A 22,885-nucleotide genomic window follows, 5' to 3' on the forward strand; every position below is an offset into this window, starting at 1 on the left:
ATTGTTTTTATTTTTTATTTTTTATTTTTGAGTAAACTATAAGTTGATTAATTGACATAATTGTAGATAGGACAAAATATGACAGTTCACCTAATTCTAATTGACCACAAGATCAATTTTTTAATCTTTTGATTTTTATTAAATTTCTCATGCAGAGAAAATACAATAAAGTACACAGATTTCTTATGAAGTGTTTGCTTATAGCATGCAAAGAAGCCAATGAAGCTGTCAAGAATGTCTTTATGAATGGAAAAGCTTTGATAATAGGTGCTTAATGAAAAAATATTTCTGTAATCATTAAAAAAATAAAAACACAGAAAGTATGGTTCATAACAGACTGTATTATATCTGTAAATATACAAAGTGTATTTTATACATGAATGTTTGAAGGAATAAGGAGTTTTTGTTTTTGCTTGAAATGAATGGTACAACATATCCATAATACAGCTGGTTTAGTGAATAATATAACGAAGTCTTCAGCTTTGCCAATTTGTTCATGGTCATGCTTAGATAGCCAAATCACCATTGTTTCTTTATCAAAATTTTGACAGATTTTTCCATGCTGCCCATGTGATCACAATAAAAAGAAATTGATATTATTATTATTATTATTATTATTATTATATACATCCATTGAGACAAATAGAAGACAATAAAAAGAAATTGATATTATTATTATTATATAAATCCATTGAGACAAATAGAGGATCATCAAGTCTTGTAGTATTAATGGTGGTAAAAAAATTTCATCACAAAATGTACCATCATTCAATAGTATTGTGCACCTAAAGAGTAGTTGAATTAGACTCCTTTTCAGTTTCTGAAAACTTTATTGTTAGTTTTTATTTGCAGTATCATTTGAACTTCTTGAGACATTATAGTTATGAATTCTTAAAGATCATTGTGGTCAATAGCCATCCAGATCAAACCTAGATGAACTTTAACAGCATTGATGGTCTCTGGAAATAAATATAATTATCATTCAAAATTTTAAATACGTGACATATTATATATTGTCAAATCCCCCCCCCCCCCCCCAAAAAAAAAACCCTCAAACGTGAATGGGTCTTTTTCCATTTCATATGAAATCAAGAGAATCCTATTCCCAAATTCATAAATCCAATAAGTTATTCCGGTGTGTGAAAATATCAAAATATCATAAAAGAAAGTAGATGTACTAAATATTATTGCCAATTGCAACATACATAGACTTGGCCCTCCATAATAAATCCAAGTCAGAAACTTAAACCCTTATAATTCTTAGAGAAATCTAAACCAACATCCTAGTCCCTCTTTATAAAAAATCGAGGGAAAACTAGAATATTTAAATCAAACAAACTTTCTAATACTGCACTAAAAAGTCTCAAGCAAAGCTATTTTTCTAATAATAGCTTTTACATATAGAACATGAGTAATCTGGATCATAGAATGGATCAATCTTCATTGGTGATGGTGGCTGTGGAAACAACTGTGCTGGTGGCTCATAGGACCGGTGTGGGGATAGTATGCCATTGGCTCATAGTAATGTGGCTCATAATAGTGTGGCTGATAGTTTGGATAGTGATGAGATTGGTACGGAGGAGGCTCTGTTCTTACATAATTATAATAAGGAAAGTCATTGAAAGACTCATAATTATGGCCATACATGGTGTCACCATTTGCAAGGGATCTTCAGAATGAACTTCAACGAGTTCTGCCTTTTTCCCAGCTTTTTGTATCTTCTTCAAAAGGATTTTTGGTTCTACTTTGCCATAAACATGTGCAACTCCTTCTTTTGCATCAATTTCATAAGATAGACCTAACAAAGAATAAAATCAATATAAGTAAATAAATAGATTAAAAAAAAAGTCCATCAATAAGTAATTTTTTTCAGTACATGGCATATTAATAAGAATGAACATAAATAAATAAAAATATATTATAAATCAATAAGCAATTTTTTCTTCAATGCATAGCAAATAAGAGTCAATATCATGGGCAAAAAAAATGAAAAAACATGCATTAAAAATGTGTGTGTGTGTCAGTGTGTGTGAGAGAGATTTAAATAAGAAAAAGAAAAACCTTTAATATTCATCAACACTTTGCTCAGTGTGGTGTGCCATCCTGGAGATTGGGTATCAACTTTTAGAGTACAACTCTGCAAAACATAATACAGGAAAAGCATTATATTAAAAAAAAAAAAAAAAAGAGTATAAGAATAATTGAAAAACAAACAAAAGAAAATGAATAGGCTAACCATGTATCCAGGGAAACCCATTGAAATAAATTAACTTGCTATACCACAAGACAAAAGATGTTCTCCTAAAGCCTTAGAAGTTGAAGGATTATTGACAAGCAAGAAAATGATTTGTGAAAATTTTGGATGACAACAATATTGAAGTTCAGTTTGTTTATATAGGCCTAGGGCAACCGTTTCTCAAAAAAGGAAAAAAAAGTATAGGGCAACCAACTAAAGGATTAGATTTCATTTCAGATAAGGAAATTTGCACACGTTATAAAGTGTATCAACCGAAATCATAATTTTTATATGGTAAGAATCTTTGGTATATAGAGTCGGTTATGCAGTGAGATTAACTACCCACATTAAAGGAGGCTATTTAAGCTCTTCTCAAAAAAAAAAGGGAGGCTATTTAAGGTATGGAATGTGTAAATACTAAATAACCGATCAAGATAAAAAAAGAAAAGAAGAAAAAAGAAATCATGCATACCTTGGAATGAAAGTCATCTATTCTTACAATTGCTAGAGGTTTCCGAAAATTTGAGGCTTTTACATCTATTATTTTTCAAAAATCTTGGCACATCACTTTCTAAACAAAATAGAAAACCAATTAAAATAAAAATACAAAACTCAACTTTATGTGTCATTATCCTCACAAAAAAAAAAAAAAAAAGAAAGAAAAAAATTTATATGCGTCATTGTTAAATCATACATTTATGATAAATCATAAATGTATGTTAAATGTAAAAAAAAAAAAAAAAAAAAAAATTATATCCCATAAATGTATGTTAAATCACAATTTCAAAACTCAAATTTGAAAGTTAGAAAAATAAGCATTTATTCAAAAAAAAAAAAAAAAAAAGAAGAAGAAGAAGAAAAACATACATTAAAAAGTTCTATTTCAGTCATATATATATGTAGTATAGTATATAAATAGATAATAGTACCTTTGAGAAAAATCATATATAGATAGTATATTGGATTCTCAAAAAGAATATATATATATAGATGATACATTTGATATGATATATTAAGCCCGCATCTCAATAGCATATAGCCAATTCAAGCCTGAATTCAGGGATGCTTTACCAATCTTATTAATATATTTCCTGATACTACTCCAAGTTGAGAAGTTGACTGATTAACATAATTCCCGCTACTACTCCCAAGTTGATAATTAACACTATTCCATATAGGACAAATATCAAATATGTCAGTAAAGTTGCACCAAATTCTAACTGACCCTTTAATAGTTTACTTCCTTCCACCCCAAAATTCCTAAATTACACATTCAGGAAAAAAAAGAAGAAGCTAAAGTATCTAGATTTCTTATCAAGATTTGTGTTCCCATATAGCAGGCAATGAAGCTGATGAAGCTGTCAGGAGTCAGGACTCAAGAATGTCTTTATGAATTGAAAGCATTAACAAGACTGCTTAATGAAAGTATGGTTCATTACAGCTGTACACAAAATTCATTTACTAGGTACAACTGGTTAATGGATATTATAAGAAAGTCTTCAGCATTCACAACCTTCTTCCAGGTAGTGCTTAGATACCCAACATCACCTTTGTTTGGAAAATGTTCAAACTACTATCAATTTTATTACAAAAGACTTACAAACTAACATGTCAATAAACATGATTAGTGCCACATCAACTACATTTTAAAAAAAAATTGTGAATTATTGTTATTAATTATTTTTAAAATTTCATGTTTAAAAGTTGATACATGAGTTTGTAAAGTTTAAGTAGTAAAATTACCATGTTGCATGGAAGCCAAGTCTTAATGCAAAGAGATCCAACTCGAAAATCGTCCAGTGGCAATGTCCAATAAGGATAACAGAGTCAGTCTGGGGACTCAAATAACCATAGTAGTATTGAGTTGTTGCAGCACTCTTAGCATGGTCAGAGGAACCTCATTAGCAAGATGGTATCCTGTCACCAAAGAAATTTAAGGCATTATAATACCAATCTGAGGTGAAATTAGAGCTCAACATGTAAGTCATTAGCAGTAAATATTTTCTACAAGTAAATCAACTAAATTCAAAAGATATTCTGATCATGATTATTATAAGAAAATTACAACTTTCAAATGGGTAAACACACTCACACATGTATTTAAGAACTGCAAGAATCAATTAATAGGGTCCATGCAATTATCATCTATAATGACACAGTGTATAAGGAATGGAAGAGGCCTACTATATCTAAGCCCCATCATTCTCATTTATGCGCTTAAATTTCAAAACAGGATTGTAAGGGTTAGAATTTAAGTATGACTATAGATTAATTGAGTACTCAACCTGGTTCTGTGCATTTTGGCAGAACAAGATGATCAACCCTCCATAGATAACTTTTTCATACACTCCAGCAAATTAATACAAAAGTTTTTTGTAAGGATGAATGGTAGGCAATAGGCAGGTCATCACATTTCTCGCCATCAGATTAACAAATACTGCAATGGAAACATACCAGATATTCATGCCTCACCGCCTCCTTTATGAGGGTATCATCCTTCCTTTTAAGATGGAATGTTTCTGCTTTCAATCCAGCTGGTGCCAACCTTCTTTGATAGCCATACTTTCTTGTTCATTAGCTCTCTTGCTTTCATACTATCACCCCATCTCTCATCAATAGCACATAACTTTGAAAACAATGCATAAGTTGCAATTTCATCTCCACCTAGCACTATCATCTTTGCTACAACAGCTAGGCCAAGTTGACTGCCACCATGAAGAATGCAATTACTGAGCAATGATCTTAACATTAACATGCACGGAGTAAAATTCAATGCCTCCATGAACTTGACTGCTTTCTTAAATAATCCAACACGCCCAAGAGAATCTATCACACAAGCGTAGTGCTCCACCATTGGACTGATCCCATAAACATCATGCATCATACAGAAATATTCCATCACCTGATCAGTAAGAGCTCCATGGCTGCAGCCAGAGAGAATTGAAAGGAAGGTGATCTCGTCAGGCTTTATTCCACAATTTTGCATCTCATTAAAGGCCTGCAAAATTGCTTTGCTGTTCCCTTGATGTGCATGGCCTGCAAGCAGGCTATTCCAAACCACAATATCTTTTTGCAGTGTTCTGTTAAAATAATGAACAGCATCTTCTATGGCCCCACACTTGGAGTACATGTCAATCAGACTGCTAGCAACAAAGTTTTCATCTTCGAGTCCTACTTTTATAATTAGGTTGTGTAGTGACCTTCCAGTAAAGATAGATGTTGATTTGGTAGAAGCTGTTAGTGCACTAGCAAGAGTGTAGTTGTTTGGTGAAATGCCTACCCTAAGCAATTTTCTAAACCAAGACAAAGCTTTTATACTGTATCCAAATTTTGCATAAGCCGACATCAGTGCAGTTACTGAAACAACATCGTAGTCCACCTTCCTAGCAATAAGCTTTTCAGCACTGTTAAAGCATCCACAGTTGGCATAGAGGGAAATCAAAGAAGTCTGAACAGAACTTTTGGTTCCATTTCCGGACTTGGTAACATAAGCATGTATCATTTCACCATGTTCAGTAGCCTGCATACCAATGCATCCCGTAAGAACACTCACGCATGCAACCGTATCTGGTCTCACACCTTCATTTAGCATTTGGGAAAAATACTTTAGGGCTTCCATGGGTAGCCCATTATGAACATTACCTGAAATAACTATTGTCCAAATTAATAAATCACTATTGTGACCAACTTGTTGAAACACCTTGTGCATATCTTCTAAACAAAAACAATTTGAATACATGTCCATCAAAGCAGCACCAACAGCTTTATGTATGCTGATTCCGGTTTTAACAATGATGGAATGTATTTGAGTACCCAAACATAAGCACTTAGATCCAGCTGATGCACTAAGAATGCATACTAGCATGACTTCATCTATTGCAACAACTTCATCATGATGCAGCTGCTGGAAAACATCCATGGCTTCTTGAAAGCATCCATGAATGCTAAATTGGGATATCAGAGTAGTCCACGACATCACATTCTCACTACCCAAATAAAGGAGCAAGTCAAAAGCTTCATCCATGGCACCAAAACTACAATACATCCCAACAAGCGAGTTCTCCACTAGACCCTGACCTTCCAACCCAAGCTTAACTATAAACCCATGAACTAGCAATCCTTCTTTCAAACTCCCATATCCACTTATTCCACCCAGCAAGTTAACAAAAGTAGCTCTGGTGGGTCCACTCATATCAGACACTAGCAACCGAAAATTCTCAAAAGCTTCTTCTACATTTCCCATTTTCGCATATACCTTTATCATGGTATTAATCACTGCAACATCCTTACAGACCAGTGCATCAAATACATTCAATGACTCATCAAAGCAATCAAATTCATCATATAGTTCAATAAGCCCATTACCCACAAAGGCATTGTCACAGAGACCAAGCTTAACAATAAGTCCATGAACTTGTACACCTCTACTAAGATCACCATTCATAACACAAACTTTGAGCACACTATTTAGACTTAAGTGGTCAGGTACAAAACCACAACTTAACATCATTTTAAAGAATATAAACGCATTCCAACCATACCCAACTGAAAGATAGCCACTTATCATGGTATTCCAGGACACAACATCTCGTTCTGGCATTTCATCGAACACTTGCTCAGCAAGTGAAACATAGCCACATTTCCAGTACATATTGGCCAAACTGTTGAGCAAAATAGTCTGAGGCTCTGCTAAGAGTTTGATAATGTGGCAATGGAGGGCTTGTCCCTCTGAAATTGCTTTTGATTCTGCACATATTTTTAAATGATGGGTATATATTTTCTCAACATGAATAGTTTTACTATAAAACTCTCTTATTATGCTTCTACTTCTGAATTCAATATCTGTGTGATAGAATTTCAGACATACAAGTCTGACCCTTTGAAGCATGACCTTTTACTTTTACATGACCAAATAAGAACAAAGAAAAAAAATAAAAAAGGACCTTAAATCTCATAATTAATTGCCTGGAACAGAACCAATATTGTTTTGCTTCACCAAGAATGGGCCAGGCCTGAGACCATACTTTTGTAAAATATTTTTATGGAATATCTACCCTGATTTTAATTAAGGCCCAAAGTTTTCTTTTGGGCTAGTCCAGGCACTTTTTGAAATTTTTCTAATTTTAATTCTCCCGACCCAAAAGACTTGTTTCTATATATAAAAAGACGCCATAGGTTTTTAACAGTAACATTTTGGTTTGTTCAATCATTGCATAACCACAAAACTCACTATTTGACACTTTTTTATTTATTTTTTTTATTTATTGTCTTTTTAAATGCCCTGATTTGGTTTGAAACTTTGACTTTGCCTTTTATTTACCATAGTATTTTTTTTAATTTTAAAATAATAAAATATTGACTCAACATATTGTCACAATATTTTCTCAATTTTTAGGTGTTAGTTCCTTATAGGTTAAAATAAAATAATAAAAATATCATATTAGAATCAACTACAGAAAAAAATAAAAAAATAAAAAAAAGTCTTGCGAAAATGTTGTGGCATTTTTTTTTTTTTTGTATTTCTAGAAAAAGAGCCCATAGGTTTTCAACAATAACATTTTGGTTTGTTCAATCATTACAGAACCATAAAACTCACCGTTTGACTCCTTTGTTTTGTTCTGGCTTTTTTTTTTTTTTTTTTTTTAAATTTTTTTATTGTCTTTTTAAATGCCCAGGTTTGGTTTGAAACTTTGACTTTGCCTTTTATTTACCATAGTATTTTTTAATTTTAAAATAATAAAATATTGATTTAACAAAATGTCACAATCTTTTCTCAATTTTTTAGGTGTTAGTTCCTTATATGTTAAAATAAAATAATGAAAATATCATACTAGAATCACTACAAGAAAAAAAAAGGTCTTGTGAAAATGTTGTGGCATTTTTTTTTTTTTTTTTTGTATTTCTAGATTTTTTTTTCAATTTAATGAGCTAAAATTCACTATTTCACACACAATTTTCTTGGGTTAACTTTTGAATTTTTGCTTCTTCTTTTTTAATATGCTGTTTTAAGTATAAAAAAAAAGCACACACAAACACAGTTTTTTTACACAAAAAAAAAAATGGATTCTCAAAAAAAAAAAAAAAAAAAACTTTAGGGAAAAAACACTTTCCGTATTTTATGTTTGGGATAGTTCACAATTTCCACCCCCACCCCCCCTACACTTTAAAATCAAGCAATTTTTCCCTTAATGTTTTGGAAACAAGCAAATACCCCATACTTTACTCTCTTAGTTAAACCCTATTGAAATTTTATAATTCATAAAATATTTCATTTTATAATGTCCAAAATACAACCATGATAAATTTTAATATCCCAAAAATTTTCTTCAAGTGTTTTGAGTTAAAGGTAGTAATGCTTGAAAAGTTGGAATTGTGATATAGGATGTTTTATTTATTACCTAAAGAATATTAATTTGTTAGATTTAAATCTTCTAGACATATGATTTTCGCTAATGGAAAATTTGATGACACTACCTTTGTTATATATATATATATATAATTTCTTTTATTGCTTAAAATGGGTGTCCATTAAAAACTAAGTAAGCTAAATTTCTTTTATTGCTTAAAATGATGTCATAAAACAAGGAAGTATGAATATTAAAAAAAAAAAAATTATTGTGGATGATTGCATGTATTGGATAAAGGCTTCAATTGTAGTATATGACATCATTCATTGCAAAAAATTAAATATTGTGACAATATTTTAGCAAACTCAATTGATTATTATTGGAAGATAATGATATTCATCATCATTTTTAGAAGTTTTTAGTAAGTGGACATTACCTTTAGCAATTAGATACAAAGAAACTTTTATAGTAAAATAGATATTTATATGTGAAATAACTACACTAACTTTATGTAATCAAAATTCTTATACGAATGAAATTAATATTATGACACACATATTTTATTTATAGAAATTGCCTTTTCACGGTTTCATACTTTTTCAAATATGATTTTATCTTAATTTTCTCACTTTAAGGGGCCATGCTAGTATAAATTTATTTTAAAAGCCATAGGGAACAAATTGGTTTGGAAAATGATTTTTAATTCTATATATGAAAAAAAAAATTATGTTGACTTTTCTTATGAAGAAGACTTTAAAAGTACTAACAAGCTTAATAAAAGAATAAAATAATAATAATAATAAAAAGAGAGAGAATTATATATACCCTTAGGCTCAAAGTTTTATTCGGCCTGACTATGCACTGGAAATTGATTATTAGCAATAATCAAGGACAAAGCAAGGATTAAGAAACTAATACTCGTAGCAAGAATCGTGCAAATCCCAATCAATCATCATTATGCGAGGATTATAATAAGGTGTTGGTTACATAGCCACACTTAATAATAATACTAATAATAATAATAATAATTATTATTATTATTATTTGAAAAAAAAAAACTTTTATTTTTTTATTTTTTGAGAAAGTTTTTTGGAAACAACTTAATTGTATAATTTGAATTATATTTGTTGTAACTTGTAACTAGCTCCTTGAACTAAAGGAATGTGATCCACATTGTCCATATAAATATATATGCACACACACACGTCCTTTTCTAATTGATAAATCACAAGAAATATTGCATCATGGATAACATGATAGGATTAGGAGCTGGATTTTAAATCTTAAACCCTTAATTACAAGAGTTTTTAAAGAAACTTTCTCTCTGTTTTTTTCTTTTCTTTTAAAAAAAAATAATAAGTGAATCTATAGGATCATTAAGAGATCCTCATCGTTCAGCTCCCCCAAAAAAAAAAGGAGAAAAAGGACATGTTAAGTGTCTTTGAGGAAGCATTAATAAGGGAAACTTTGTCGTTACATTACTGTTATGTAGTAGTAATTAATAATAGTGCAAACCTAAGCAACGTTTATGATGTTCCAAATTATTTGTCATGGGCCTCATGGCTAAATAAATTAACTTAACACGTACTTCAATTCCCTCTTAAGTCTTAACTCTTAATTAATTGTTAGTTCAGCAGTAGCCTCTTAAGCGTGCTTTTAACACTGGTCAGCTCTTCCGTCTGGGTGCAAGTGTCAAAACTCAAAAGTCTCAAAACCTAATCTGGCCAATAAGCTTGGTTTATGAAAGTTTTAAACCATATCACAGGAAGTTTCTTTGAAAATTTAAGTCAAAGTTTCTATAAAATAGAAAAAAGACAGATCGTACAATTATTTAGATGTTGTCTTTGTGACTAGGATTTCTTAATTAAATAATGAAAAAAAAAAAAAAGTTAATGGATGCCTTTGGAGAATTGGTTTAGAAAGTATTTTTAAAAAAAAATTTATGAAAAAAGAAATTAATTATTTTGACAACTTTTTATATTTTCAATGAAAATTTTGTCAAAATTTCCTTAAAATAATTTATTAATAATTTTTCTTAAAAGCACCTGTTAACAAGACCAAGCAATTGTACTACACTTTGTTTAGGAGATTCAAATGAACCCACTAACTTAAATATATATATATATATATATATATATAATATTTTTTGAAGTTTAATACTTTAATTTATTCTTAAAAATATTTTTACACACCCTAACTTAAATTCTATACACTTTCATTACAAGTATTTTCAACTCTAAGAGTAAGAGTAAGTGTTTGTGAATTGTAGATGTAGGGACCAGGTTCGGCCCTCCCTGCGTGTTGAGAGAGTGGATCCAAGCCCAGCTAGCCCTGCAATGAATTTGCAGAGAGCGAGGTCAAGAATTAGGCTCTAGTAAGGGATGCAACGACCATGCATGGTTGCTCGTGGATTTGAATAGTGCAAACGTAGATGAAAGTGAACCATAATGCTCCTCGGCCTTTCTTTTGGGAACTGGCAGTTCTTATTACATCTTTAGCGATTGGTTACAATTGTTCCGGGAGAATGCAGGTTGCTGCTATCTTCCTCCTCCTTTCTCTTCTTTTTTGTCCCCCTTTTTCCAAAAGGGATTCCTTACATTATATACTCATTTCTCAATTAATCCTAGCCCTACATTTGTTGAGCAACCAGGCCACTACTTGAGTACCTGTCCCATCAGCCATCTTCCCATTCTTCCTGTGGGTTGCAGCAACCAAGACAGCACTGTTCTAGAATCCCCTCCTCATTGATGTGGCCAGGACGTTAGGTGTGGACATTTAATGTGGAGGTGACAGTTCGTCCTAAACTTGCTCCTCCGCCGTGCTTCCATTGTTGACACGTGGTACTTGCTCCTTCCTCTTTGGATATTCAGGAAGACCCCCCTCGATGGTGTGGTGCATGTTCACTTCTATGGTCTCGGATGTCCGAGGACAGAGTCGTCCTCAAACCAACTCCTTGGACACTGGGCTTCTTACTTTCATCCTCGGACCCTACATACATCCTCGGCATGGGCTTTTGGGCCCGGTTCGAAGTGGGCCGAGGCTGCCTGACTTTCTGGCCCCACAGTAGATGTTACTCTTTATTACAATTTTATATTACATGTGTGTGAGTGTGTCTAATATTAATTATGTGCATTAATTTTTATTATAATGTTATTTTTGTGAATAATAATGTATGTGGATGTTTGTGTATATAGTATAAATGTAATATAACTTTATATAATTTAATAATTGGAAAATAAAGAGGGTTTGTTACATGTGTGTGTATTGTTATCATATTGTAATAAATTTTTGTTATAAAGTGAGAAAAATTCAAGAAAAAAAATTGTAAAGTTAGTGATTGTTCAAGCATTTGATTGGTTAAGAAGACACGTAATGTATTATTTTATGTATGAATTAGTGTGGTTGTGTACGTCAATAATTAATATATAGAGCCAATGAGTTAAGTTTAGTCATTTAGTTTTAATTTTTTTTTATATAAAAATAATGACAAATAGATAATAGCAACTACATAAAAATAAAATAAAAATTTAGATGAACTCAACAAAATAAAATGGTCATAGCTACTCACATTGGCAATAAATATTCATAATGTACTATCATGTAACAATTCAAAATTTGAAAACTTGTAGAAGAAAATTGTAATTTTTTTTTTTTTACGATAACTCAATATATTCAAGCTCTCTTTTTATTAAAAAGTTTCTAATTTAAATTTCTTGATGACCCCCTAAAGAAAATTCCAAGAGACACTACTGACAAAATCTTTAAATTAATTATATGATTGTATTGGTCAATAAATCACATTGTTTAATAATTGTCATTGTAAAAGACAATATGGTTTGTATTGCATTAATCAATACAACCATATGGTTGAATTTAATTAAAGAATTTAAAATATTAAATTGTAGCTAGTAATCTTCTAAAAAAAAAAAAAAGGCAAAAGAAAGAGAGAAAGAAATTGTAGTAATAAGTTTTATCCCTTTGCAGCTTGTGAGGAAAACTCTTTCCATAAAGTGCCTTCATTTGACCTCGAGATTCATTTAAATTTCCTAGACACCTAGATCTCTAACGTAGTAATCAACTAATCATGGATTCATGTACTAATTGCGCGTGACCAACTTTCTTCTAATGTTTATAAAAATAAAATAAAAATTTCTTCTAATGGTTTTCGTTCAAGCAATGAGTTTTTCAGATCTTGAAACTTGATTTTGATAGGAGATATTATGGCACATCAATTCAAAACTCATTGGAGTTCTAATATATATTAGATGTATTCCTCATAAGTCGGACAAATGATCCTTTATGAATCTTTTTTCTCGAGGTAAATGCTTGTAAAAGGTCGTATATTAAAAAGAAAATTTATCAAGAACCCTATAGTTCAATTGGTTAGTATTTTTTAGTGTTTCTAATAGAAATATCTAAAATTTGAATCTCTTCCTTCTCAATTATCAAATTGAAATAAAAATACCAAGAATCTTAGAGTTTAATTGGTTAATTTCTTCATCCAAGATCCAAATCTTGCCCTTTTCAACTATCAAATTAAAATTTTTTTAAAAAAAAAAAAAAAAAAACCATAACTTTAGCTTCAAATCCGCACGTTTCTCCAATTATAGAAAATGTGTAATTTTTTAATTAGACCCACTAGATAAATAAGTTAGAATGAACATATTGTAGTTTGTCACTATACATGTTATGAGTTGGTTGCCACTTACGCAATCATTTTTGATTTTACTAGAACTCCGAAAAAAAGTTGAATAAAAGCATATGGACATTTGCTCATTGCTCATTCTAATCATTTTTTATCTAATCAAAAATATTCCTTCAATAATTTAATTAACTAACAACTTTTTCCCTACGGCACTAGAATTAAAGTATGACATGATTAACAGTTAAAAATGTTACTAAGCAATGTAGTTACTAATTACTTTCGCGTTGTGTGTGAGAAAGAGCATTATTGAAAGGATGAAAAGTATAATAAAAATTAAAAGTCAAGGGTATTAGGTGTTGAAATTTGCGGGTCGTATTGTTCCTATTTATGTTGAGAAAATTTGGATCAGTGCCATTATGACTGCTGCCATATAAACATAAACAATAGGGTTTCGAATTTTAAAGAAATTTTTTAAAACTAGGAGTCCAAAATGAATTTCTAACGCTTCAATCCACGTGCTGAAGTATAGTTGACATAATCTTTTTTTAAAATGAGATGATCAAATAGCTTGGCCTTGATTCTCAAAAAAAAAAAAAAAAAACAGAACTAACGAGTAATTGTATCACAAATAATCATTCAAAACTAAAGTATGTCCCAATATCACAAATAATCAATCACAATATGTCAAAGAAAATAAATCACAACAACTAATATATTTATATACCTAGAGTTTGAAGGGTATATTGGTAAAATATCATTTAATTAAACAGGTCAGACAAGTCAAACGGGTTCTATGTATTCAACACTAACCCAACCCATTTATTAAATGGGTTAGCCGTGTCAACTCGAATATGACACGAATCTGTTAAGTTTCAACCTATAACCTGCTAATTTTGTGTCGTGTCGGGTTTGCGGGTCGTGTCAAATTTTGCCACCCCTAATCATGTACTAATTGCGCGTGACCAACTTTCTTCTAATGTTTATAAAAATAAAAAATAAAATAAAAATTTCTTCTAATGGTTTTCGTTCAAGCAATGAGTTTTTCAGATCTTGAAACTTGATTTTGATAGGAGATATTATGGCACATCAATTCAAAACTCATTGGAGTTCTAATATATATTCGATGTATTCCTCATAAGTCGGACAAATGATCCTTTATGAATCTTTTTTCTTGAGATAAATGATTGTAAAAGGTCGTATATTAAAAAGAAAATTTATCAAGAACCCTATAGTTCAATTGGTTAGTATTTTTTAGTGTTTCTAATAGAAATATCTAAAATTTGAATCTCTTCCTTCTCAATTATCAAATTGAAATAAAAATACCAAGAATCTTAGAGTTTAACTGGTTAATTTCTTCGTCCAAGATTCAAATCTTGCCCTTTTCAACTATCAAATTAATTTTTTTTTTTTTTTTAAAAAAAAAAAACCATAACTTTAGCTACAAATCCGTACGTTTCTCCAATTATAGAAAATGTGCAATTTTTTAATTAGATCCACTAGATAAATAAGTTAGAATGAACATATTGTAGTTTGTCACTGTACATGTTATGAGTTGGTTGCCACTTACGCAATCATTTTTTATTTTACTAGAAATCCGAAAAAAAGTTGAATAAAAGCATATGGACATTTGCTCATTGCTCATTCTAATCATTTTTTATCTAATCAAAAATATTCCTTCAATATTTTAATTAACTAACAACTTTTTCACTACGGCACTAGAATTAAAGTATGACATGATTAACAGTTTAAAATGTTACTAAGCAATGTAGTTACTAATTACTTTCGCGTTGTGTGTGAGAAAGAGCATTATTGAAAGGATGAAAAGTATAATAAAAATTAGAAGTCAAGGGTATTAGGTGTTGAAATTTGAGGGTCGTATTGTTCCTATTTATGTTGAGAAAATTTGGATCAGTGCCATTATGACTGCTGCCATATAAACATAAACAATAGGGTTTCGAATTTTAAAGAAATTTTTAAAAACTAGGAGTCCAAAATGAATTTCTAACGCTTCAATCCACGTGCTGAAGTATAGTTGACATAATCTTTTTTTTTAAATGAGATGATCAAATAGCTTGGCCTTGATTCTCTTAAAAAAAAAAAAAAGGGGAAGCTTGGTCTTCACTCATCATTACCTAGTTACTAGGGTTGAGACTTGAGATTATTAGTTCCCATAATTAGTGTTGGGAAACGGTGATTTATTACACTGCAATGATTTGGGTTCTTTGCCATAACTTTTTTTTTTTTGGCAAGCAACGTAATTCTTTCTTTTCATAATTAAAATCTTATTTTATAAATTTAAAACTATACCGTAATTTAAATTTTTAATAATACGACTTTTTAAACATTTTTAGATTTATAATATTTAATTTAGAATGTAAAATGAATTTCTAAAGGGATCCATTTCTTACTTAAAAAAAAATAGAGATATTTATCTTATATTGGTTGTGTATGTCTAGTGTCCGTTGTTTTATAAACCCAGTCTACAACTTTTAAGGTAATCTATATATATATATATATATATATTAAATAGGTAAAGTAAAGAAAAAATCCAATTAAATTTTAAATTGAAATTCAATTAGAGTCTAATTTTGCGCTACGTGTTTCATCTAATCTAAATTTTAGAATTTTGTGCTAAGTGAGTTAATTTAGTGTAAAAATTGAATTTCAATTAAAGTTTAATTTTGCACCACGTGTATCATCTAATCTAAATTTTTAAATTTTTTTGCCAAATTAGTTAATTTAGTGTAGAAAACGAAGAGTCCAATATAAGAAACCTTAAAAAACATAACCATATAACTAAAAAAAAATTCAAATTTATAAGTCATCTATATATATATATATATTAATAGGTAAAACTTAGAGAAAGTTGAATTAGAATATGAAATTATAATCCAATTTTTGCACATATCTAAATTTATGTAGGGACTACACCATAATTATTCATTTAAGCATATGCCCTGTGTCTACTTAAGTTTTTTAATTTTTGTATCAAGTGAGTTAATGAGTGTAGAATACTAAGAATCTAATATTAATAAACTATAAAATTTAATAAAAAACAATTACATATACTCAATAAAAATCACCAAATGTTTCTCAAAAGATAAATAAAATAAAAATCACCAGACGTTCTATCTTATAAAAAATTTTAAAAAAAAAATATCATAAGTAGTACTAAAATTTAGGTAAGAATTTTAATATGTGACTAATTATATTTACTTTAAAAAAATAATTTGACTAATTATCTATATTTTATGATAAAAAATTGTGTTTAAAATCTTATAAAAAATTGAAATTTTTTTTTTTATCATAAGTAGTACTAAAATTTAGGTAAGAATTTTAATATGTGACTAATTATATTTACTTAAAAAAAATAATTTGACTAATTATCTATATTTTATGATAAAAATTGTGTTTAATTTTAAATGTATTTATACATATACATTAATGCATGTGTTACATATTTTTTAAAAAGAAAATAATAATTTAACTAATTATTTATATTTTATAATAAATTTTTTTTTTAATTTTAAATACATTCATGCGTTTGCATGGAGTTGCATGCTAGTATAATGTAATGTATTATAAACCCAGTTTAGTGCACTTTGGTTACGTAATGTATTATAAACCCGGATTAAAACACTATTATTATTTTCGTGTATATCTAATATGTATTATTGTTTACTTAAGATAAAAAAGAAAAAGGAAAAAAAGAGATCCATTTCTTAAGCTTTTGAATTTTGAATAATACCTTTTAAGTGTGTATTGAGATGTGCATTAACTTGAAGCAAGTTAATAAAAACCTAAAATAAGTTTTTTTTTTTTCTTTTTGGAACCCACCAAAATAAGTTTAATAAAAATCCAAAAGAGGGGGGTATGTTTTTTTTTTTTTTTTGGGCTTTCCATGATTATCTTACACTATCTAGTATACACCGTCTATACAAATGTTGAAAATGTTTTTCGTAAAATATTTTACAACAAAACAAATAAAGAGTAAAAACTCTTAGTTTAGGCATTCCTTCCCACATTAAATTGGCAATTTGGGTTTGAATGATCCAAGGAGTTGCAAATAGGACAAAATGGGGATATATCCCTTTTGCCAAAAAGTTCTAGCAAAACACCCATTCATGAAACTATTTCGAAATATGTCATTGTTTTGAAACTCGACTTTTAAAAAATCGAGTTTAAATAAAAAAACTCAATTTGGCAAAAATCAAGTTGTTCGAAAAAACTTGCATGGAACTTGAGTTCCATGCCCTTTTTTTTAAATTTTTTTTTATTTATTTTTTTAAGTTTGATTGCCTATAACTTGATTTTCTAAAAATCGGGTTTTTCATTGAAACTCAATCTTTAGAAAATCAAGTTTAAAACATGGGCATATCTTTAAATAGTTTCAAATATGAGACATTTTATTAGAATTTTTTGGCGAAAGGGATATATCCCCATTTTGGCCTAGCTGTACACTTGTACTCCTTTGTAGGATCACTTATTTGCTTAAAAGTTAAGATATTTTTCCTTCACCTTTAGCTTTAAGCAAGTAAATTAACAAAACAGAAGCCTTACCAAATTCATATTTAACTTAATGTCTCATCTCTCTAACTAATTATTTTATATTATAAAAAAAGGCACGACCTTTCCATCATGGGTAAAAATATTACTCCCCATGTGATGTGGGAGTCTTGCTATTGCGTGATTAATACTCCGTGTAGAGAGATTTGTGGAATTTTGAAACACTTTTGTTGACTAACTCTGTCGAAGGAAGCCTTATAAATAGTATCACACTTCAAGAAGCAATACTACCATAACTTGCTTTCCAGTTTGCATGTGTGAGAAAGAGAGAAAGAGAGAGAGAGAGAGATCTAGAGCTCAAAAATGGGCAGAAGTCCTTGCTGTTCATTTTTTTTTTTTTTTTTTTTTTTTTTTTTTAAATTTGATTGCCTATAACTTGATTTTCTAAAAATCGAGTTTTTCATTGAAACTCAATTTTTAGAAAATCGAGTTTAAAACATGGTCATATCTTTAAATAGTTTCAAATAGGGGGCATTTTATTAGAATTTTTTGGCGAAAGGGGTATATCCCCATTTTGGCCTAGCTGTACACTTGTACTCCTTTGTAGGATCACTTATTTGCTTAAAAGTTAAGATATTTTTCCTTCACCTTTAGCTTTAAGCAAGTAAATTAACAAAACAGAAGCCTTACCAAATTCATATTTAACTTAATGTCTCATCTCTCTAACTAATTATTTTATATTATAAAAAAAGGCACGACCTTTCCATCATGGGTAAAAATATTACTCCCCATGTGATGTGGGAGTCTTGCTATTGCGTGATTAATACTCCGTGTAGAGAGATTTGTGGAATTTTGAAACACTTTTGTTGACTAACTCTGTCGAAGGAAGCCTTATAAATAGTATCACACTTCAAGAAGCAATACTACCATAACTTGCTTTCCAGTTTGCATGTGTGAGAAAGAGAGAAAGAGAGAGAGAGAGAGAGATCTAGAGCTCAAAAATGGGCAGAAGTCCTTGCTGTTCTAAGGTGGGAATGAATAGAGGAGCTTGGTCTGCTGAAGAAGACAAAATTCTCACTGATTACATCGCAACCAATGGTGAAGGAAAATGGAGAAATCTTCCGAAGGAAGCAGGTAAGACATAAAAAAAATCCTAGCAAACGAAATGCTTATACATGCTTTCCTCTTTGGGATTTAATTACATTGTTCCATGCATATATGTAGGTCTAAAGAGATGTGGAAAGAGTTGCAGGCTTCGGTGGATAAATTATCTCAAGCCTGACATCAAGAGAGGAAATATCACATCTGCTGAAGAGGACCTCATCATTAGGCTCCACAAGCTCTTAGGCAATAGGTATTTTCCCATTATTCTTTTTAATCTTTAATTTTGTTAAAGATCAACTATTATATTGAATTGGATAAAATGTTATATAAATTAAAGACCATCTTGTATAAATAGAGTCTTGAGCTCTGTTTAAGCAGTATGAGTGAAGTACAAGTAAATAAAAGACAAAAAAGACAAAGGGTGTAAAGCTCATTGGACTTGTAGTATACATCAACAATGTACTATGTATTGATTGTATTGCTAAATTGTTTTTACAGATGGGCTCTCATTGCCAAGAGGCTGCCTGGGAGAACAGACAATGAAATCAAGAACTACTGGAACACTGTCCTTAAAAAGAAGCTGAGCAATAAAGTTAAGGAAGCAAGCGACGATAACAAGAAAATCAAACTTCCAGTTAAGAGTGTGCCAGAGGTGGTCAAGACCAAGGCATTTAGGTTTACAAAGGTCTTTGTTACACCACAAGAAGGCAAGCATGAAGCTTTTGATGATAATAATAACAGTGTCCTTCAAGAACCTATCTACTCCGAGAATGATAACCTTGAATTGGAATTGAAATCCATTGATTGTCAACAACCACTTCCGTTGGTTTCTTTTGATGAAGAAGAAAAGTCATCAAATATTGCACTAAACTTTAGCACGGAAGAGCTTTTGATGTTTGATAACTTCGAAACGGATATTTGGAATTTATGCATGTTTGATGATAATATGGAAGGAGAGGCTAACAATGGTGGTGCCAATGATCTTTGCTCACTTTTGGATGAGCCTCTTCCATTCTATGAAGAGAATTCTGAGCAGATGCATTGGATCTAGATTAATATACTCTTTGATAACTTCTTATAAGTTAACCTTAGTTGGTACAAAAGGTTAGAATTGACACCCCATGAAGCAGAAAGGCATTCTCACTCTCTCTTTATTTTTTGTTTTATTTTTCGCTTCTCCTTGTGATAACAATTTGTACAACTTGGTATAGAGATTCAAAGTAGCTTGTACACTGTAACACCAAGTTGACTACTTCTGAATATTGTGAAATAAAACACCTAGGTTAAAATATTTTTCTCGTCCCTATAATATAGCATACATTTTATTCTCATCTTTAAAAATATAAAATATTCTAATTTAACCGTTGAAAATTGTAAAATGCTCTAAATTTCATTATTCTATCCACTATCTATTACGTTCGGGCGGTATTTCAGGAACAAAAATAGAAACTATAATATATATTTTTTTATCCCTTAAATATGCATTCTATTACATACATGTTGACTAAAAACATTACAAATGTGAATGAAATGGTGACAGATACAAATCTGTCTATATCATACACTTTTCCTACTGATTTTTCAAATTATCTTGAACCTTTTGTATGGGTCACATGCAGAACATCAAAATTCAAAGCCTTTTTCCTTATGCTAAGTTATTAGGCTACTAATTGTCGGGTCCCAAGTGGCAGAACTATAGTCAATTCTGACATGTGTGGGTTTTTTTTTTGTTTTTTTTTATTTTTTTATATTTATAATTATTCATTTATTTTTTTTTATTTTTTTTCGTTAATTAGGACTTGGGAAGAGGGATTTGATTCTGGCCGACATCTCCATTTAAAATACTAGCCAATGTTAATTTGACTTTAAAACTCTACGTTGACGTTTGTGTGGGTTAAAACTTAAAAAGTTAAAGTTTCATTCGAGATATGTATATAATGTCAAATATTTCATCTTTTCATACTCAAAAACAGGTTCCAGTGTAAGGATTTATATCCCCCGATCATTTAAGGCATTCCATTGATCATGAGATTGATTTTTAAATCTAGTCTTTTATAGATAAAACTATACTATAAATTTCAAGTCTACTTAAATTGGGGGGAAAAAATACTTATTTTGTAATATGGAAATATGAAACTCGTGACAATTGGAGGTTTAGCTCAGAATTATTTTTCATAAAAATAATACAAGAAGCGAAGCGAGTGATGAGGCTTTGATTACCCAATCATCTATAATATTCCGTGAAAAATGGGCTAGCGGGCATGTGAGATGGAGCAAGGTCTTGTTTGGTTTTTATATTCTTTGTATCATAAAATTGGAATATCCCAAACCCAAAGGCATTTAATGATTCGATGCATTCATCTTGGCCATTCGATTTTTCAGTGAAATTGGGGACTGAAAGGCCATGATAGATTGCAAAGAAAGAGATGCATCAATTTTGAGGTTCATTTGGTGTCTTGTACATATGAGTATCTATTTGGTGATGGAGATATATAGATGAACAATTAACAAGAAATTTTGAGTGGGTAGAGGTGCTTCGTAATTCTCAATTACGATAGAGATCGACCGTAGACAATAATATAGATGATTTAGGACTTGTTTGGTAATGTTGTTCTAATAATATTGTTTGTATTTTTTAAAAATACGTGTAAGTAAAAAATGTGTAGAAATACATGCAATATTGTTTAAAAACTGAAAACTGTTGTTTAAGTTGTGGTACCAAACACCCTCTACTCTTTTGGTGAGAAAGACTATAATAACTAGTATTTCGGTATCAAAGAGAGGATGAGATTGTTTTTTGAGGATTTTTTTTTTTTCTTAATAATTATTATGTATTTAGATAATAGAGGTCGAATCTTGGTGCAACGACAAGTGTCATCCACTAAAAGACGAATGATGCCTACTATAACCTTTCTTTGATGGCTATAGCTCTCAAGGTAGGAATATACTAAATATGACGAAGAAAAACTGTTTTCTCCGCTTTTGGAGATGTAAATATTTTACCATTTTAAATTATTTTTTATTCAAAAGTATTTTTATTTATTTATTAGGCACATTAAAGAATGAATAATGTTACGGCTACAACATTTTTACTACAAAGACTGAATGGTAAGTTGTTATTATTTCTAATCTGAACTCACTAGTACTGACATCACTTTTTACCTACCAATAACAACTTGATATCTAGAATTTATTATGAAATTGCTGCGAATGTGACATTAATCTTAAAGAATAACTATTACAATTGTTTAGAAGAAAAATTAATTAGGACAAAATAACAACTCCATGTTATTATTTCATTATAGGACGAATTCCTACTTTCCTACATCCTAAATTTGGATACCCTGATCAACTTGTTTAATGACTTGCTCTCATGCTAAGATCAAAATCTAATTCTAAGGAAAATTATTTTATAAGACGGTTTTATAAGATATTATATCATAACAAGTATAGGTCCTACTTCTTACATATTGTGAAAGAGATATCTTATGAGACCTACATCCATAGTTGTCAGTATCGTACGATATGCGATATGTATCGTATCGTGTGGAAAAAGTTCCGTATTGTATCGGCGTATCGTAAGTGTTCATGAATCGTACGATACAGTATGCGTATCGTATGAATCGTATTGTATCGTAAAATCGTACATATCGCATGATACATAAACAAATGCTTTAAAATGAGATTTTTTGTTAAAATTTGTACTTTTATTTGAATTTAACAAGTTGTTAGACTTGTTTTTAGCAAAAAATTATTAGTTTACTTAATTTAGCCTACTAAAATAACATATTCATAAGTTTTTTTCCCCTCTCTTCTATAATTGGACTACACAGTACATACTTACCTTTCACTTTAATATTTTATTAAAAAAATTAATTTTTTATTTTATTTTTATCATTATTTTTACAAGTCCAAGAAACTAGAATGCCAATATATATATATATATATATAAAGTATTAAAATAAAAAGAACAAGAAGGGATAGTAAATGTTAATGACGAATAAGGATGAAGAAAATTTTAATGAAGAAATAAATTTGCAAAATTAT

The 22,885-nt window shown here is 30.0% G+C and overlaps 2 protein-coding genes across 2 annotated transcripts; one reads left to right on the forward strand and one right to left on the reverse strand.

Moving 5' to 3' along the window:
* Positions 1-1,155: 1,155 nt before the first annotated feature.
* Positions 1,156-7,132, reverse strand: LOC111986004 (pentatricopeptide repeat-containing protein At2g33680). The gene is made up of 4 exons (XM_024017642.2): positions 4,522-7,132; positions 3,980-4,153; positions 2,062-2,137; positions 1,156-1,798 (listed from the first exon to the last, which is right to left on the reverse strand). Exon 1 carries the CDS (start codon positions 7,122-7,124, stop codon positions 4,740-4,742), a length of 2,385 nt encoding a protein of 794 aa, XP_023873410.2. The 5' UTR covers positions 7,125-7,132; the 3' UTR covers positions 1,156-1,798; positions 2,062-2,137; positions 3,980-4,153; positions 4,522-4,739.
* An 11,533-nt stretch (positions 7,133-18,665) lies between these two features.
* Positions 18,666-20,115, forward strand: LOC111986010 (transcription factor MYB1). The gene is made up of 3 exons (XM_024017648.2): positions 18,666-18,868; positions 18,959-19,088; positions 19,337-20,115. Exons 1-3 carry the CDS (start codon positions 18,736-18,738, stop codon positions 19,887-19,889), a joined length of 816 nt encoding a protein of 271 aa, XP_023873416.1. The 5' UTR covers positions 18,666-18,735; the 3' UTR covers positions 19,890-20,115.
* The last annotated feature ends 2,770 nt before the right edge of the window (positions 20,116-22,885 follow it).

The sequence above is a fragment of the Quercus suber genome, unplaced genomic scaffold (genome assembly GCF_002906115.3).
Source record: "Quercus suber isolate HL8 unplaced genomic scaffold, Cork oak 2.0 scaffold_697, whole genome shotgun sequence".
Taxonomy (NCBI): Eukaryota; Viridiplantae; Streptophyta; class Magnoliopsida; order Fagales; family Fagaceae; genus Quercus; species Quercus suber.

Coding starts and splice junctions, on each gene's coding strand:
- LOC111986004 (XM_024017642.2), bottom strand. CDS start 7,124: ATGCTTCAAAGGGTCAGACTTGTATGTCTGAAATTCTATCACACAGAT.
- LOC111986010 (XM_024017648.2), top strand. CDS start 18,736: ATGGGCAGAAGTCCTTGCTGTTCTAAGGTGGGAATGAATAGAGGAGCT. Junction 18,869..18,958: donor AAATCTTCCGAAGGAAGCAG/GTAAGACATAAA, acceptor GCATATATGTAG/GTCTAAAGAGATGTGGAAAG. Junction 19,089..19,336: donor CACAAGCTCTTAGGCAATAG/GTATTTTCCCAT, acceptor TTGTTTTTACAG/ATGGGCTCTCATTGCCAAGA.